This window comes from Bombus huntii, chromosome 6 (assembly GCF_024542735.1).
Source record: "Bombus huntii isolate Logan2020A chromosome 6, iyBomHunt1.1, whole genome shotgun sequence".
Classification (NCBI taxonomy): domain Eukaryota; kingdom Metazoa; phylum Arthropoda; class Insecta; order Hymenoptera; family Apidae; genus Bombus; species Bombus huntii.
This window is the reverse complement of record NC_066243.1, coordinates 4,744,450-4,764,959: the sequence shown is the minus strand read 5'-3', so window position 1 is coordinate 4,764,959 and position 20,510 is coordinate 4,744,450. Positions and strand designations below refer to the sequence as shown.

At 35.8% G+C, this 20,510-nt stretch overlaps 1 protein-coding gene across 2 annotated transcripts in view; it reads right to left on the bottom strand.

Annotated features, from left to right (window-relative positions):
* The window catches only part of LOC126866941 (vesicular acetylcholine transporter), a 201,593-nt gene that overhangs the window by 177,929 nt on the left and 3,154 nt on the right, over window positions 1-20,510 (bottom strand). Inside the window, exon 2 of one of the 2 annotated variants that reach the window (XM_050620976.1) lies at window positions 10,922-19,814. The exons of the other annotated variant lie outside the window; for it this stretch is intronic. Within the exon in view, the coding sequence (XP_050476933.1) occupies window positions 17,907-19,655 (1,749 nt within the window). The 5' untranslated portion in view covers window positions 19,656-19,814 and the 3' untranslated portion in view covers window positions 10,922-17,906. Of the gene's footprint in view, window positions 1-10,921; window positions 19,815-20,510 lie in introns of those variants that run through there. 2 annotated transcript variants of the gene reach the window in all.

Here is a 20,510-nt window from a genome sequence, read left to right as displayed (position 1 = left end):
GGATTAGCGATTAACTATTAATATTTTCTTCATCGTAAAATTAATATTTGAGTGAGACCAGATATTAGTTAGCTCCAATTGTTAAAAACAATCCCAAAATATGTATACGTAATACAGATTCGTACAACGATCGATGATTCACAACCAATATTTTTAATCAACAAGTGACTACTAACAATCAATATTTATAATTACTATATCGCGGATATTTATGCAAATTTATATTTTTACGAACACAATTAAAAACAATGGGATCTAAATAGAATTTTATCTTCATCATTACAACAAACATATATCCTTAAAAAATTGTTTATAATCTTGCAAACATTTGTTGCATTTCGTATATTTCTACATTTTTAAATTTCCCGCAATCTAATAATTGCGATTGACTACATTTATACATATATCACATCGACTACATTCATCAATAGATGAATTATTTATACGACCATTAATTTCTTACTTATACACATTAAATTACATCATATCATATTTTGTTTAGCTCCAAAGCCAAAAATAAAAAGACAATCTTAGTAACAAATTCTTCACAACGTATATATTCAATTTCAAAATTGTTTCCCTGTACGAAGTTGGAGCTGTGTTTTATCATGTTCTTCCTCCTTCAATTATCACTTTTAAGCGCTACATCTACCAGCATATTAAAAATGATATAAAATACATTATAGAAAATTGTATTCGATAAGGGAAAAACTCATCTCGTATCATCAATCTTCGCGGTCGGTTGGTGTTGGACCATCGAGAGGCGGTATATCTGGGGAATGTATCTGGAAGACAAACGAGCCGACAAATCGGATTCACGGGATGCCGGACATCAGAAAGGAACCCGGACATGAGTAGGTAGTCTACATCCAACCGAATTAGGTTCTCGCGCCCGGTCCTCTTCGCCCTTCGTATTTCGGGGAAAGTCGCGACCCTTCGAGATTGGCTTGGCACGATTAATTGACAGTAGGCCCTTCGAGACTTCTCGACGAGATTCGAAACGACAGCTACGCATTCCTCGAGGGTGCGAAGAAAGGCATAAAGATGTAAGCGTCTCGTGCGGACGTTCGCGCACGGAGTGTCGATGTGTCTAGATTGAGTCGTGCGTTTTAACTTGTTGATCAGCCACAACTACCGTGGCCTTTGATCACTTTCAGACGACGTTACCTCGTTAAGGTTAATTAGAATCAACTTCGATGGGTTTCGTGAACGTGATTGGCAATTAAACTTTCGATGAAACAGAAAAAGCGTCAACGCGCACCACTTGTGAACTTGTCGTAGCGGTCAGAAATGTGAAGCTGTTTCAAATAAAAAGTAAACGAATGTTGGAGATTTCATGAGGTAAATTTTAATTTGAAATTTTAACACGAGGGCCGAGGAGTACTTGCGGAAAACGCTGTAAGCGCCAAAATTGGAAAATTTTAATTTCTTGTTGCTGAATGTTTTACGTACTAGTGAGAAAACTGTAACGTAGAATTTAAGTGAAATTTCATTTTCTAAATAGTTAGTAATGATGATGAGCATTAGTTTTATTTGGTTCTTGACTTTTGTCTATGCCATCTGTATAAATGAATGGAACATTTAGTTTCCTTTACAATTAAGCTACACTTTTTTTCATGAGTTTGGACTACATTAATGCGTAAGTTTTCATTTCTTGCCGAAAATCTGTTTCTTAGCATTATAATAAAATATTTCATCGTAATATTTACAATTATTTATTATATAATATTATAATTAATAGAAAATCTTTTAATAAATTATTTATTATATTTATAATATTATCTTATAATTATAATAAACAATTCGTTATAAAATTTTCTATGCCTCAACTATCAAATGAGTGAAAATGCCTGCTTTGCAATTTTGGTTGAATTTTGGATTTATAATTTAGGGTAATTTTTAAGGTTTTTGTGAAACATGAATAAATGAATACATAACACGTGCTGTTTTTCTCTATATTAGGTATTTCTTTCGACATATGAAAATACCTGCGTTGCAGCTCTGTATGAAGACTATTTATAATTTATGATAATATATTCTTTGAACATTTTTAGGATCTTTTGCAAAAAATGTGTAAATGAATACATAATACGTGCTGTTTTTCTCTATATTAGTTATTTCTTTCGAAATATGAAAATACCTGTGTTACAGCTCTGTATGAAGACTATTTATAATTTATGATAATATATTCTTTGAACATTTTTAGAATCTTGTACGAAAAATGTATAAATGAATACATAATACGTGCTATTCTTCTCTATATTAAGTATTTCTTTCGAAATATGAAAATACCTGCGTTGCAGTTTTGTATGAAGACTATTTATAATTTATGATAATATATTCTTTGAACATTTTTAGGATCTTTTGCAAAAAATGTGTAAATGAATATATAATACGTACATTTTTTCTTCGTATTAGGTATTTCGAATCTGGGGAAAATAGATGCAAGTACGTTTAGTAAGTACGTACTAATAATGCTACTCTTAAAAACAAATATACCAAAATAAATATTATTTTTTCCAACTTAAACTAAAATTAAGTATAAATATTTCTTATACAGGAAATTCTTTCACATGTACGGCACAAGATTATTTTATAAAAATACCTTCTCAAAAATAAATTCTTGCAAAGTCTGGTAAAGAGCATAATGCAAACCAGGTACATAAAATGGACTCTAGGTTTGTATTTCAATACTTCCACGCAAATACTATTGGAAGAGACGAAAGTGGATAAAACGAGGATTAAAGCTGTCAGAAGAGCAGTAAGATATGAAGAACGGATGGAAGCAACGGAATTATTGATAATAATATAATCAAGAAATGTTGGAAAGAGGTCGATTCGAGACCACAGAAGGAAATGTCAAAATGGCAGATAGCTAGGACGAGGTACGGAGTAGTGCTGGATTAATGTTCGCTCTTTTCGCTCGGTTTTGAGCTAGAGATCTACTGAGAGTAAGTAAATCCGAGTTCAGTCAGACCAAACTAAATTACCACAATTCTTGACACAGACCCTTTGATCATATCTGTTCGCGGAATCATTTCCACCATTTCTTGGAATTGGCACACGTGAAACGAGCGTTAGTGTTATCTCTGAATCGCGATCGATGGCCTCAGGTTACCATTTTTTAGTCATCAAGAGAATCATCATCTGAGTCACCTAAGGAAGGAGGACAAAGTTTTTATACTTTTTAAAATTATGATTATGGGATTACTTTAATCAGACTGCTAAGATTTTTCTAAGGAAAATGATGCGAAACGTGACTATATTTGAACGATTTTGAATTATGCTGGTTAAACACGATTGAGAAAACAAGTATGAAACGAATGTTGTAATATTTTAGTACTTTCCATTCAATTTCTTGAAAATATGAAAGTCATAATATAGAAAAGAAAATATAAAAGAGTCATCGAAAGAAGAAGAACATAATTTTTATATTTTTTCAAATTATAATTCCGACATTATTTTAACCAGATTGTTGAGGTTTTTTCAATGAAAAAGATACTGAACATAACTGTATTCGGATAATGTTGAATTATACGAATTAAACACGATTAAGAAAAAGAAATATTGTAAAAACGAATATCATAATACTTTAGTATTTTTTATTCAATTTCTTGAAAATGTAAAAAATCCCTTTTTACGCAGAATGATGTCTTAAAAAATTTTGTTACTTTTTCGGTTAGAAAAATAACTCCCAACATATCTCATTTACTCGTTTCGCTTTTAGTGCGTCTTTATTACTGTTGGTATGTCTCACTTGTGCTCCCAGCGCAGCATGAGGCGAACGAGCCGAAGAAAGATAAGCCCGAGCCTCGAGCAATTCGTGAAATACACCTGCTCGGATAATGTTCGCCACGCGAACTCGAACGAGCGAACATTAACATTAACCGCTGCTGCACTATGAACGGAAGGAGATAGACAGACGAAACCTAACTACAGGAGGAACAACGGAAAGAATGCTCACGGTCGATTTGCCACAGATAAAGCGAAATGCACAGAGGCTATAAGAACGAATCGTGGAAGGAAGATACAACAAGGACAAGGAAATCATAGAAGAAAACAAAGCAGAGTATTTGAAGGCGAAAGATAGAGGAAGAGATCAAGCAATGATCGCAAGATTTAGATGCGGAAATGAAAAAAGAATAAAGAGATAATAGAGAAATACAGAAGAAAATATGGAGCACTGGGAGAATACGAAGGAATAATCGGAATGAAGGATATAACAAGGTACGAAATAGCAAGAGAAAAGAGAAAAGGAATGGATGAGAGGATAATCAGAGGAAGAAAGACAAAGGAGAAACAAAGCAAGGAACTAAGTTTCCTAAATTAGCAATAAGAAAAATCTTCCTTTTATTTTATCTTATAGATACTTTAACCCTCATCCTCCTTTCTGCAGTTGTATCTTACACAGTATGTAGTACATGCTAGTATTTGAATACTTATGGAAATCTTTTATGAATATATTCTTATGAATATATTTCACAACATTTTACAGTTTCATTGGTATCAAAATGAATTCTAATCACTTCGCTATCACGATTATATCGACACGATTTGAAGCAATTTTTGGAAATGTTTATACGTAGAAATTTATACGTTTATACGTAGATATTCATTGTATTTAACTCTCATTTTTGCAATTTAATGTGTCTCTCGATCGTGAAATTGACACGATGGTAAAACATCAATGAAACGAAAAAATAAGTAATTAATTTTACTCTTTGTCATTTGTAGCCGCACATGAGTCAGAGGACGATGCGAATTGACGTACCAAATGTAGCGACAAACTCCGGGCAAAGCAATGTTGCCGCTACGTGCAACTGTAAACCGAAGTTGAATTTAAACTTTCCGATACTCCCCCGATCAGTATAAATAAACGGACACGATCGTTAAGACAGTTAGTCTTTAGAGAAGTCAGTATCGAGCCGTCTTATCAATCAGTCTTTCTTGGATCAGTTATCAGTTAATCTTTATCGAGTGTTCTTATAGCGAGTTAGTATCGAGCAATCTTTTATCAAGCGAACGATGACTAATTCTGTACTGCGAAGTTTTTAAATATATTGACTACGCTAAGTATCAACTCGTCTCGTCACTATATACACCAACACGAATAATCGTCCTCCATACATTCATATGCATTCACACTAATCTTCAGGGATATCGGATTCTATTCGTACGTAAAGATCGATAAAGTTTCATCAAAATAGTTCTATAAATGGTAGAATGATATAAACTTTTACCGAAAAACTGTGACACGAAGGAGAGATGCTTAAGTAAACAAGGATATTTAAGTTATGTACTTGAAAGCAAGTTAATATATTTACTTTCTGTTTTGTCATATTAAATGTTTTTCGTTTTTCTTTTTTTTTCTATCTCTTATTCGTTTAATTAATTTTTCTAAGAAAGATTGTAAACACAAACCCCCTTTTTCAAAGCCGAAAGACGAGGAAAGTAAACTACTACTACTGCTACTACTACTACCTTATCAAAGATATATTTCGCATGAGCTAATGTTCAAGAACCTATTACTCTGATGTTTTTCTAATACAAAAATCGTCAGGTGTTCCGGAAGCATTTGTCAGACAATAATGTCGCGGAAAAAAAGCTGGAGAGGAAAAGACGAGCGGTAAAGGGGGAAAATGTACGGTGGCAAAAGAAACATTGATTGAACACAGAGGGTGGCAGGTTGGTGTTGTCGAGGACCGATGAGGCGAATAATCGGATTTAGGGATTACCAGCGCTCTTCGTGTTGCCTGCAACACTGTTAGTTTAGCATCGTCATCGTTTTCAGTGATCATTAACGCGATTAGCGAGTCTGTTTTGATAATCAGAGATGTGATAATCATTTAAATCTTGCTTGAAATTGGCGGCAATATTAACCTGAATTACCGCGATATATTATAGATTCTGTAAAACCAGACAATTTGTAAGACGACGAAATTCACAATTTGTTAATTGAAGACTTTTTGTAGACGGTACTGTAAGTGCCAGACATCAAATTGTTTAGCACAGAGAGGCAGCTTCTCTGACTTAAAATTACTTTCAAGGTTTGATTTGTTTTGATCGTTATAAAATCTGAAATGTTCCAAATACATCACAAAATTCTCTGTTTCTTGTACTAATGTAATCAAAATTAACCAGGAAAAGAATTGTTTTGGAAGAAAAACCTGTATGTGTTATTTCTTCGTTCTAGAGAAAACTAAATGTGCCATTCATTTAAATTTACAAGCATTGTAACTATTAATCCTGTTTGTTCTTAGACAACATGTATAAAAGCAAAAATTATATTTTTTTAAGATGTTCTTTTTATTTTTATTACAAAAGCATATTTTATAATGTGGTAAAAATTGTTATAAAATTAGTCACATTTAGTATCCACGTATTCGAGCATGTCTATTGCTTAGCTTACATTGTTTTATACAGAAATAATGTTTTACGTATCAATGGCATCACTTTTTAACACTATTCGTAATTGTTTACGAATGGAAATTGCTCTTAAATTGTATACTAAAATATTCCAGTTGGTATGTAAGATATCATACGACAAAAAAACATTTTTTAATTTTTCCACTTACAGCGTTGTGTACAAGAAATCTTCAATTATCTTTTTTTCTAGAGACCACGTTGTAACACGAATCTTCTTGTATTACTAACTGTTTAGAAAGCGAAATTGCACTTTAATTCTGCATTACAATATCCTTATTGGTATTTAGGACATTTCCCAATAAAAATAAGAATTTTTCAATCTTGTCATTTACAGTGTTTTCCATAAACACTCTTCAATTTTTATCAAGAAAACCAAGTTACTCGACAAATTAGTATAACTTTTTGCAGATGGTATGTTCTTCTAAAATGTCGCTAATAATCTTAAAAAAGCTATAATTATGGAGGGAATATCTCGATTTATCTGAAACAAAATATTTAGAATTAACCGCTTAAGTCCTATTCTTTTTTAAGAATCCTGTCATAAAATCCTCTGAATTTTTTTTATTACTGATTTAGTAATATTCCGACGTAATAAGTTATAAGAGTGTACCTAAAACAATTTTAATTTCCTTCTTAAAAGAACGTATTATGCGTTAAAGCTAAATTCGTTGATCAAATAATGAGACTATTATATATTTAACTGTTTTAATTAATTATTGATCATTAGCAAAACAATAATACCGAAACGAAATATTTAAAATAGTAATGACAAATTACACAATTTTGAATATATTTACGTGTCATCACTCGGCTTTAATACAAAACGGTGATCCAAACAGTGCTGTATAGCCGTAACGGATTCATTGAAGTCATCGGCAAGTTCGTTGAAATCTCCACAATCGTCCTCGCCACGCTTTCAATACCCTCGTTCACGTTCTCGTCGAGGAAAAGGATAATCGATACGAACTTTATACACTCCGCACCATCACCAAAGTATTGCATTCATATCCGAACAATAAGCAAACTTTCAATTTATTTTGTTTCACGACATATAAGATATTGTATTCTCTGTGAAACAAGTAGAAAAGGTGATATTTCTTCTCACACGTACGTATGTATGTATGTATGTATGTATGCATATAGTATTCTTTGCTAGAAGTACATTATTATAATTTATACTTGACTGCGTATTAATTCTATACATCGGCTGTATTGTTGTTGCACAGTTATTATTTTGTCTTTTACGCTAATTACATATAAATTTTGAGGACACAAGATATGAAAAATGAATAGATAAATGGTATTCGATGTATACGATCTTCAATAATAAACAACCAAATGATGTTAATAACAGTTTCTACATGAATAAATAGGTAAATAGTCTCTGTTATAAATTTAATACATGATCAAACATCTTATACTCCCACGTTTTAACCTACTGGCTTATAAAGAACCATTTGTATAAAATAATCAATCTTACTAGATCTCTATTAGAAATTTTAATTCAATGATGTTCTCCTTAGGAATAGGTTCGCGGAATTTTTAAGGGGAAACTTAATATATTTTTCCTAATCTTTCCTAATTGGTAAATTCGTACTATTCGTTTATACTATTCGTTGAGCTCACTAGTCAAATTTTGAGTAGTTAATTTCAGGCTTTTAATTCCCTTACGAATAAATTAACATCTAGAGTTAGAAAATAAATAGATATGCATCTCCACGTATTTTCATATGGGCTGTATTCTTAGCTAATACACACGTAATAACACATTGCAAGAGTGCTTTCATATTTGCAATGCAATACAAGCTTGTAGAATGAAAACGAAGAATATTAAATATTTACCATTTTCCAAAGAAAATATGGTTCTTCATTTTTAAAAGCTTACTACTACATATATGTTGTAGAATATTTAAGAATTCTGATTAAAATGGAGAACCTCTTAAACGTTCTAAATAAATATTGTCCCAATTGCACTAGCACCTTACTACAATGTTTATAAAATCTGATTAAAATTAAGAATATCTCAAACGTACGAAACAAATATTTTTACCAAGAATTATAGTAGTAACCCAGTGAATACAATTGTAACTAAATATCAGCGCTCCTGAACCACAGACTATAAGCGTCCTGTCAGTAAGCATAGTTTCCAAACAGACATACATGACAATTTCGTTTCGACCTTCTAATTATCAACTACGTGAAAGCTCCCTACAAACGCAACTACGGCCAATCAATCGCTCAACATATACAACGAATAACCAGCCAAAAACTGTCAGCTACGCGAAATTTGTGAAAAATCTTGGTCGCGAAGTGGCGTTAAAAATAGAAACAGATCGATACCCTTGTCTTAGAAACGTACGCGAGGGGGGAATAACTTTAATGTAGGACAACATGCGATCATAGCTCAAACAACGCCCTGAATTAAATAGCGCGCGACAGGTTCGCAGGTGGTGGCAAAGGTCGCGATCGATATCGCGCTCGTCCAACGGCTATCGATATTATTTAAGTCTAATTACCAGCTAGATCGATATCTCGAATGGTGAACGAGCGGAGCACTCGTTATGTATCAGGGGAGTTTCCAGCGTATCCAGGCTAGTCCACCACCCCTCGAATGGCTTGTTCCCCAAGCACGCACCCCAATCGATGTGCCTACCCTCTCAGCCGCGCCCTAATATAAATATTATTACACTTTGATGGGGTTAGGTTGACATTGGGCCCCGCAGACATCCCATCAATGCGTTCTCGCCTCCCTCTTCCGCCTGCACGCTTTATACTTGCTTTTTCATTAGGCCCGAATTCCGCGTGGCGCGTGCCGTTACTTTCGCCGACTTAAGCCTCGCTCGATATCCCTGCGAGTCGTTTAAATATTTCACGGCTGAACGTTCTGCCGACCATTCAACGGAGAACCTGCAAGAATTGCTTCGAGCAAGCTTAATATCGTTTAATGCACCCTAGGACAGTGTTTTAATTTTGTTGCTGTGAAAATGATCGAAGGAAGTAGCTTGCTTGGAAATAAATTTGTACCCAATTGCGCAAAATGCAGTAAGTTTGTTAGAAACTTCGGTTTTTAGTTTTAGTGTTGTCCGAAATTGGGAAAAGATGAAAATGTTCCTACAAAGTCCTATAGTGATATTAGTGTACAAATCTTTTCTTGTATTACTTTCGCCGACAGAAAACGAGGAAAGGAAAAAATTACTATATGAATTCAGCGATGATTTCTAACTTTTTCTTTTTATAAAACCATTTGTAGAATGCTGTAAAAATATACTTTATACACTTCCATAGTGTTCGAACAAAGAAGCATTATATTTACGTTGGGAAAATTTTAAATTGATACTTGAAGATTACAAATAGCGAGTATATGATAATTTGAATAGAAATTGTAATCCAATCGATGCAGAATTAAGTTATAAGTTGATTATAATTGTTTCAATCTGTACGAATGTCCCATAATGAGTATTAAACGAGCGTTATGTAATTTATTCATATATCTAGGGGTTGTCAGTCCTGTACTGGCTTTGGTGCCCAAATACCAAGCCTAAAATTATTACCAGCAAACCAAATGGAAACAATCAATACTGTTTAATGAATACCACTGCAGTCGGTGTAGGATAGCAGACAGTCGTACAATTTCACATTTTCTACGATGCACAGAAATGTTTGGACGTTTACGAAAACATTTTACGAACGTCTTATCTGTGTTTTACAAAATGTTTTGAAATTTTGTTAATATTGTAATAAGACTAGATCATCATAATTATATTCGTAAAGTCTGAAACAAATCCGAAAGTGTACATAAAGATGGAAAGATATTCATTTCTAATCGCAATGCTAATGAAACTTTTAAGCGTTTTGTGTAACACGTAAGGATCACATGAAAACAATACGATAAGTCCACGTTTATTGATTTTCTGTTTTGTATGTTGGATAGCAATTAAAAAAGAACATTGCAATATAAGACAATTGATAAGGGAGAGAACCTTGTAGATTCGAAAGTGGAAGTGTAAGTAACTTTTGAAAATAGGTGATAAATCCATAATATTTCGTAAGAAACAAATATGTACTAGTTTAATTGTTATTTTAGTTTAACTCGATTAATATTCAGCCTGCATGACTAATATCTACGATGTTTCTTAAATGTTCATAAAGGGTAACAAAACACGTTTTTAATTAAAAAAGAAAAGAATGCAAAGATAGCGTTGATATCGAATTGGTTGACAACATGTTCTCTCCAAAAAATTCAAACATAATTTTCTGCACCTCAAATATATTTCAAATTATGAACATATTTCAAAATAAACACAAATGTTCTATTAATTCTTTTTTTTTTTTTATTCAATCAATCAACAACTTTTCTTTGCGAATGAACCGTAACATTCTCGACGGTACATGGCAAACGTTTCAACGCAACAAGTCATTCGGAACGATAAAACATTGGACTCGCTACGAAACTAATAAATGATCATTGACGTGTTAAAGAACACAACTCATGGTATTCTTTGGTAACAATGACATCTTTAATAACCGGTTCAACAACATTACAATATCATAGGTTTCAAGTACATACGCAGTTCGACACTTGATTCTTTTAAATATACATACATACATACATGTGTGTTTCGCTGTGTACGTCATCAATCCAACTGTGTATCTTTGTTTTTCTTCTGTGTACGATGTTATTAGACTCATGTACCGTGTACCGCCAAATATATTCGTGTATATATACTCGTTAGTGTGTGCACGTGCGTTTAGCTTCGGTGTATGTATATACACACCAGAAGTGCTGGTATATCGGAACCCTGACACTATTTTTCTTTTCTTCCTTTGTGTTCGTTTAAACAGTCTCAAAGTGTATTACTCAAGAACAGATTAGAACAGATTGACGCAAGGATAATAGAAGTTTTCGCATGTACAAGATATTTTGAATAATATTGTACCTTCTATAATTACGTTAAGCTGCACCACGTGGTTGAGATTGAAATTTGAAAAAACTTCAACTTTGAGCAAATATACATCGATTTGATACTAATCAGCAGATTCGTTATACTGTTTGAAGGTATAGGCGTGCAAATGTATTCAAATTAAAAACAGAAATCCTCGCCAGCTCGATACACCAAATCTTTCCAAACTAATACAAAGCGTATTAAATCTCAGATATAGCAAAATCTTTTCAAAATTGAAGAACGATTACAAAACATTACCTTTTCTTTAAATTTCTCTAAAAACAAAAAAGAAAAAATGAAAGTATTAAAAAATAGGAACTCCCATTAATTTTGCATCAATCCAACGTTAGCAACGCGATGGCCTTCTTAATTTACGGTTAAGACGTGTACGTAGTTCTACTAGTGTTCGAGTTTTTTTTTATCCGTTTTATGCGATACCGCGCGATAAAGGTAGGTAATGAACACGCGAAATTGAGAAAAATATCGCGAGCAACCTAAATGCTTGTCCGCACTGCTCTACGCAATGACCTTTGCCCGTTCACCTGACGGACACAGCCGCACCCAACATTTTCTTTTCATTTCTGTTTGATATTTCTTCCTTCGTGTTCTTCTCTGCATTTAGATCACTCGCCCTCGCGCCATCAACACACACAAACGATATAATACATATAGGCGAGATATACATATACGCAGTATATACTCCCTCGCATGGAAAAAGGGAGGGAGATTGCTATAATATCATCTTTTTTTCTTTTCTCTTTTTAATATATTCGCGCACGTGTAACGTATTTACAAGAAAGGAAAGAAGCTACGAGTACGTGTGTTACGCGCCTATACGTAAATATTATATTATTTACGTATACGTATATATAACTGTGATAGAATTTTGCGATGTAGGTACGCGCAACGCCATGCACGACAGTTATCGTTTGCTTTCGACAACGCGAATCCGTTTTACGAAAAAAAGGGATATCTCCGATCATCTTCTATGTATATAGGATTATATGTATAGAACATGTTTTACTTGTACAATATATTTTAGATATCTCCTATATAATATTATATGTTATATATATATACATAATACGTACACAATACGATATAATATTATATAACTTCGGTATAATAATTTAAATTATAATGCACGCAGAAAACGAGCGCTGCGAAGTAGCAGAATTTTGTCCCGTGAATTCTCAATAGACTACTGTACAAATTTAGCGAAAATAGGGGCAAAATTCGTTGTATAGCCGCAATACGCAACAGATTAAACACAGAATATGCTAATATCGAATATGAAATATACAAATACAAAGTAATTTATATGTTGCAATATCAAAACTTAATAAAACAACGATAAAGAATTTAACTGTGTAATAAATTGTGAAACTTATCAAAACAATAACGAAGACAACCCTTGTCAAATTTTACCACCTTTTAGATACTAATCCATTCTAATAGTTAGAAGTTGAACTCACAACACGGTGGAATCGATATTATAAAATATGATACGATATATATTATGATCTATGTTTTGACTTATCGTCGAATGAAAAGTAACTGCTTTTTTCAAATCCTCTGTCACGACCTTTACGACCTCATGATTTAACTAGAAGTATTTCTTCTGCGATATAATTGCAGGTACACCTATAAGAACTATGTAATGCAACGAATATTTTGTTAAAGAGGATATTGAAATATATCGAACAGAAATTCTTGAGAAAGACAAACATGGACAACGATCCTCTCTGTTATAAGTCCTTGCGCAATATATCTGATAAAGGAGGAACAGATGCCGTCTTTATATTCCTAAACATTACCAAGTATAATAATGCACTACCATTATTCTTTATATCTAACTCAAGGGACAATATTCCGACACTTCACCACAACAAACTCTATTGTTGCGACCTTCAGAAAGTTGCAACAACTGCAACATATGTACACATCACCGTGGCAAAGTCTACAATAGTCAACCAATTCTAAAGGACCAAACAAAGAACTTTTCTCAAACGAACTTAAGTGAGAATGCTATCCACGTAAATCACGGCACGACGATTTCTCTCGAGAATCGATCATTCATCACTCATCGATAACCATCGGCAAGCGACACGTTGTTATTTCATCGACCATTACGCTAAGATCAATAATAATAGAGGCCAGCTCATAGAAACGAAATTATCAATGCGAGTATAGGCATGTTCCTAACAAAGCTGCGTGTCACGAAATATGACAGGTTATATATCGGTCGATCCCTTTTAACGCGCAGATTATGAAAATATTACGTTATGAATACTAATATCAGTACTGAAATATTTCATCGTAGAAATATTCGTAGTGTAATCAATTATAATCGATCGTAATTGATTGTTATAAATCATGTTATAAATAAAATATTTATTACTCGAGGAAGTTATTAGTTCCTTAATCTTAATACATCTGAAAAACCAATATATCTTTGTATCGGTTTATTAGTATCATTTCACTCACCCGTATTTATAAATAACTATTTTTATATTTTCTTATTTTACTCGTGGAAATGCCTAGGTTGATGCATAACACGTTATATTTCGTAAAACGTAGATCTGCTAGGAATGTGTCTGAATATATGTATATATACTATGCATTTATATATGTATGTGTATATATGTATAATCATTTTATTATCACGAGATAGAACTTTCGTCTCAACTACGGAACAAAAAATACGAAAACTGCGACCGCCTATGGCGTAAATGTAAATATAATTACGTATCTAAAGTTTCTATGCTGCTTTGACTCGAGTATACGTAATCATCGAAGTCGGGAGATTTAGGTACGGTTCTGCGTTACGAATTTCACAACAACGGGAGAGAAGGTAAAAACTTGAAAGTTCAGGCACTGTAAACTCAAAGCACTCACGACGATTAATTGAAAGGACGCGACGAACGAGAAGCGGGTTGACGACTCGACCACGGTTCCTCGACAAAGTATCGCCACTGACATGCATACCATTGACACGAGATCCCGTGAAACCGCGTGAGAAGCTAGATCGCGGCCATATTGTGACTTCAGTACGTAGCGCCAATATCGTTCGATCGGTGTACTTCGTTCTTCTGTACTTCCCTTTGCCCTCGTAGTACGTCGTGTCTATTAGCGACGAAGTGTTAATGCTGCGAGGTTGAAGTGAAAGACAGAAAAAACGGAGTGCACCGGTTGAACGACATCGACGTTACATACTAAAGTCATAATGTGGTCACGATCAAATTGTTTCATGCAATTTTACGAAATCTCGTATCGACAGTATTACAGTATACAATGACAACCCGCTAAATATCGCGCGGTATACATGTCGTGAACGCGCTTCGAATCCTCGGGCTGTCGGTCGTCGTGACCTTGATTTCGACCGGAAATCGTCGAATCATTTTCGAATCGCGCGCACTGTCGTCGACGACACGTCGTTTCTATGTACGTTCGTTTTCTCGCGACGTCTCTGAGTATTGACGAGTAGGTACGAACATGCGATGGACACGAGCGTAAAATTTAACGAGCCTCTAAAACACGCGCCTCCTCGCCACTGCTTCCTAGAAACCGATCTAACTTAAGATAACAACCGCGATCGTTTGTTTCTTTTTCCTTTCTTTTTTGACAAATAAATGGGAAATGCGAGATTTTCTGTCTGAGATTGATCGACGTGTGAAAACGGAAGCAAATGGATTTTACCTATTAAAAGATAGATATCTGAAAACGTTGTTTGTTAGGTTGTTCGAAAGATTTGTAGCGAAGGTTAAGAAACATTTGAAGGATATGTATTTTTACACAACTGGTATTTTATCAGTATTAGTATTAGTATTAGTATTTAGAATAATATACGCACCGAATAATATATGTGCCTTTTAAGGAATACCGATAAAAACATTTTCGATAATGAATTCTCCCAAGTGACCTTTACAGACTTCTAGAATATTAAAAATCTTGCCTATATGTTTTGAATAAACTTTATAGCAAGTTTTGTAAAAATGGAATCATACTATATTCGACGAATGAGAAAGATAGAAATGAACATTTTAACTAAGATCCAAAATTTCTCACTTGCTCTTCGTATATGAACCTGTCAGAAACCAAGTTGATCGACTCCATAATTCGAAATGTGGAAAAAGAACTATAATTTCAAATATTATCTTTTAACATTCTCTTTGTGTTAAATAAATTCATGAAAATAAGTCATTTGTTTCATAAGATACTAATCTTAATTATGTATCTGGTTCATGAAATAGAAAACTTCATAAAAAGTGAACTTTCATGTCCAACCAAGGACCAGTACTTCATCATCTGATATGTGTTAGCTAATAAAAACACTACGAACTTTCCGAACAGCCCAATAACCTTCGTTTGGCCAATGGCGGATGAGAATAAAAAAGAACTTAATTGTCTCGATAAAAGAATTTCGAAGGACTCGTAAAGCTTTACGTGCGAGCCGCTGGCACACGATAATAGTTAAATACGTGTGTGTGTGTGCGTGTGTGTGTGCGTGTATGTATACATATATATATACACACACACACACACACACGTACACATATAATATGCATGGAAATGTAGGACTACGTATTATCTAAATATTGCACGATTTTCCACGACGAATCAAACGAACGAGATTCGAACGGAAGTGTTTCTACATACAAAACTAAGCTCATGAAAATACAGATATGTAGCATCCAATATTACTTCACTCTTGAGATATAATTGCCCTATCAATACTGTTGACAAAGTACTAAAAAACTGCTAACTCAGCTAACTAATTAGAGTCTTTTTGATGTTCATTAAATCGTAAATTATAAATATCAAATTGTATAAAATTTCAGATCTTTACCATTAATGATTAATCAGCGAATTTAACATTCCGATGTTTCGACGCGATCCAACTAATATCGTCCAACTCAATGTTCCTTAGTATTCGTTTGTTCTGCGTTCGACGTTTTAATTCGTGAATTTTAATTAATGAAAATTAAAACAACACTAATGAAATACTTAATTCTTAATGATAATAAATAAAATCAAAGAAGAATGATATGTTATTACGCGTTGTAACAGTCGCAACGTACTTTGCCAATATCATTATACATCACGGCTAAAGAAAACTTACTTCTTCCTTACCGTACACATTATCTATACAATTACCTACATGAAAGCTTCGATAATTACTAATTTGACGCCTTAATTAGTGATATGATACTTCGGTTCAACAATGAAATGCAAACGAAACGAATAAAAACTGAGGATTTGCCGATGTTCGTGGCAATTCGCGAGCAAAGGTCCTTGTTGAGGGGAAGCCTCCGTTGCGATTATGTTCTTCTTTTCAACTCGGCCCACGAGATGTGGACGAATGTGATTCTCCATCTTCTTGGATCATGCCTCTCTTCTTTGTTCTCTCTTAATTTTTCGCTGACCACTTTCGGTAAGAATTTGTCATTCTAAACGTTTCGACTTTTGCACGTTGCAATTGAAAGTGACGACTTTGTTTCACTACATTCTAGCTGCTTTTACTTGTCATATAGAATTGGATATGTTTAGGAAACCTGATTTTATGGTATTCGATTTATATTTTTCGCTGTCAACACGACGACTGTTGTTTACGATGTATTATTAATATAACTCATAATTTCAAAAATATCTATTAGATTATATTTAAAATACGCGGCAAGTTTCAAATGTCTCGTGTTAATTATAAGTAAATTTAAAATTTTTTAAATTTCATACTGATATTATTAATTACTACACGTGTAGAAAATTACACTACGTTAAGTTTCAAATTAATTCTTGTTACAAATGTTTTTATTAATTTCCTAACATTCATTTAATAAGCAGCTAAATGAATTTACTGAACTACTGAAACTTTACATAGAATAAAGATTCAAAAAAAATATATATATATATATAAATCAAAAGGCAGAGAAAAGATGGTAAAACGAATTGTAAAATAGTAAAACCTGGGACACAGTCATCGAGTTAATGGCAACTGATATGTCAAGTACCAATCACATCCCTTCATGATTTATAAACACTACTTTTTTCGTAATTTCATCATCGTTCCCTTCGCATCTAGTTCCGTCGAAGAAACGATCGCCTCTCGAATAAAAAATACTGATCCGTAAGACCGATTTAAATTTCCCGACACTACCACTGCGAATGATCCCAAGACCATCGTCGAATATTACGCGAGCATAGAACTCCGCGGTGTACTTTCTAGAGATATAGCTCCGAAACATCTCGAAGTAATCATCGTTCTGGAAGTCGACACGGCCCCCTTCGATAATTCGTAACCACAAGATGACGAGACGTCGATGCACTTGGTGAAATCACCGAAAGAGAACGAACGTTGCGATCGCTATAATTCGCAGAGGATCGTCAATACGCGTGCGACAGCTAACATTCTTGACAATTGGAAGCCTATCTCGAAGACTATTTCGCGATATTCGTGACGTGACGCGAAAGTAGCCTGTAGATTCGATGGTGAACGATCACGAATACCCGATAAATTACGCAGCCTCGTCGACCATATTAATACATTCCTTGTCTGAATGGATTGCTATCGCCGGAAGGCTTCTGATCGACGTTAGGAGGTCTCCTGAATGGATTCACATCTACTTGACCTGCTGCCTGCGGCTCTTGTCCGTAAGGTCTCTGTTGGGCGTAACCCATAGGCTGTTGGACGTAATTAGCCGGTTGCTCATACATAGGTGGCTGTTCGTAACCTGTGGGAGCTTGAGTGTATCCGGAGGCATTAATATTCTGCCCGTATCCACTCTGATCGTAAGTCTGCCCAGCTTGGTAATTTTGATCGTAGCCTTGATCCACGTTCGTCTCCATACGCGTTTGATTCAGATGATTGCCTACTTCGCCGGAGAGCGGCCTCTGCTCTTGCAACACGTACGTCTGGTACTCCTTGTCGGGTGGATTTTGCATGAGAACGTCCGCCTCGTCCTGGAACGGTTTGAAGTCGTAGATGTGCCTCAGATACATGAGTACAGGTGCGTACATTAGATTGGAAAGGGCTATGCCGATATTTAAAGCTGTGAAACCGATCGCCTCTACGACACCACCGGCTATGATAGGTCCCACCGCATACGCCACGCTATACGAGATGTCAGCTATAGCGTAGATGCTACCATATACGGAGACGTATCTCACGTCCACCAAGTAACCCAGAGTTGGCAACAATGCAGTGTCGATGAGAGCTATACCGAAACAAATTCCGCAGAGTGGAATCATAAGAACCCAGTAAGATCTGCAGAATGGTATTATGAAGCAACATAGGCCTTCCAACGCGAGGCCAGAGGCAGCCATCAGCCATTGATGTTGAGGATACTGTTTGGCCATCTTGACCGTTATCACGACGCCGAACACGTGAGGGAAGAACGCGGGTAACCAAATCATTCCCATTTTCCAGTTGTCGCGAGTTATGTTATCCTCCATCCATAACGAAATAGTGGGTTCCAGAAAGGCCAACGCGACGTTGGACATCATCAGAGCGCCCGCGCATACTGCGATGTAAGGATCTATGAGCAGCCGCCAGATCGGTATCATTTGTTTATGTTCCTTTTGGCTGTCTTTCACTTGTTCTTTTAGCGGCTTCATTACCAATAAAAGCATTATTCCGTCTGCTAGACTGATGAAAGCGAGTATCAGAAAGGGCACCTCTTTGCCCGCGAACTGATAAAGAGCACCGCCAAAGGGTGGAGCTACCAGACACCCGAAACTAATGAAGGCTAACGCGATACCAAGGGCTTTCGAGCGTTCTGACTCTTCCGTGTAACGATCTGCTATCATAGCCAAGCCACTGGTATCCGCAAACGCCGAACCCACTCCCTGCAGACTTCTGGCGAAGAACAGGACACCGTAGCTTCGGCCGCAAGCGAAAACAGCCGTCGACAGGAACATTATACAAAGTCCTATCATCATGGGTATATCGTAACCGATTCTGTCTATGAGAGCGCCAGAAAATGGATTCACCATTAGTTGAACGATAGCTTTCGATGCAAACAACACTCCTGTGGCTGAATCTTGACCGTGATGCGAAGGCGGCCCCGTTGCGTTCACCTCTTCCTCCACGTCCCCAAACGCACCGATGTACTTGAGATAATCAGGTATGATCGGCACTATCACCATATACAGCATGTTATCGAGTAACAGAGCTATCGACACGATAATCAGAACTAGCTTCCGTTGAGCTTTCGGTTCCTGCAACTTGGTCCACACGATCTCCTTGAGCTCGCTGAACTCAATGTTGAGTATCGGTATCGTCGTCATGGTGGTTGCTTTAGATATCCGCCTTTAATAGATCAGCAACGGCTTCCAGGGTCTAGCGAGAGCAACTAATCGCGATCACTTGATGCGACCTTGGGAGTGATCGTGACGAAGAAATCGTCGCGATTTGGGCGGCGCGCATCAGGCCGGGCCGGGGGTAACCTACAACAGATCACCGAGTTGGCACGGTTAGCTCCCGAAATCTTCCTACGATCAATGTGTTTTTATTTTCTTTTCCCGTTCTTTTTATCTTTCGTTTGATATTTTAATAGCAATCTCCCATTTTCCCTGGGTTATATAATTCACCAGGCGGAACATTTGTTACGGGATTTTCTTTGCACCGTGGGCCAATGGATAATTTCTTTTTGATAAATTCGAAAGAAAGGGGAGCCCTGACCCGGCCTGATCGCCGCTTACCGATTCATCCCACCCCAACCCGACCTTTTACGATCGTCGACAGCATGGACGAGCTTGTCTTCGTTTGATGAAGGTTTTCACTCCGTTTACCAACCACGCGTCGTCTAGTTGATTCCTCGGTTGCTTCTGGTGGGTATAGAAGTGAACATGACACCGGGTGGAGGCTCCCCCTCGATAAGGCAGCACGATCTGAACCTAGCTACCTATGTCTGGTATTGCGTATCGTGTTACGAGAGATAAAAACACGGGGTCTCGCCAGCGAAACGAGGGTGAAGGTCGAGTTGTGGATGGTATGGCTTTACTCTATAAATGGGCTGCGTGGTAATTATTTAATGAACCTTGCTAGGCAAGGAAAGACAGCAGCTGAACGCGTGTTGTATACGTTCTGATGCGAAAGCAAAGCTCGATTTAATACCCCTTCGATATCTGCCTCTTCTGCGT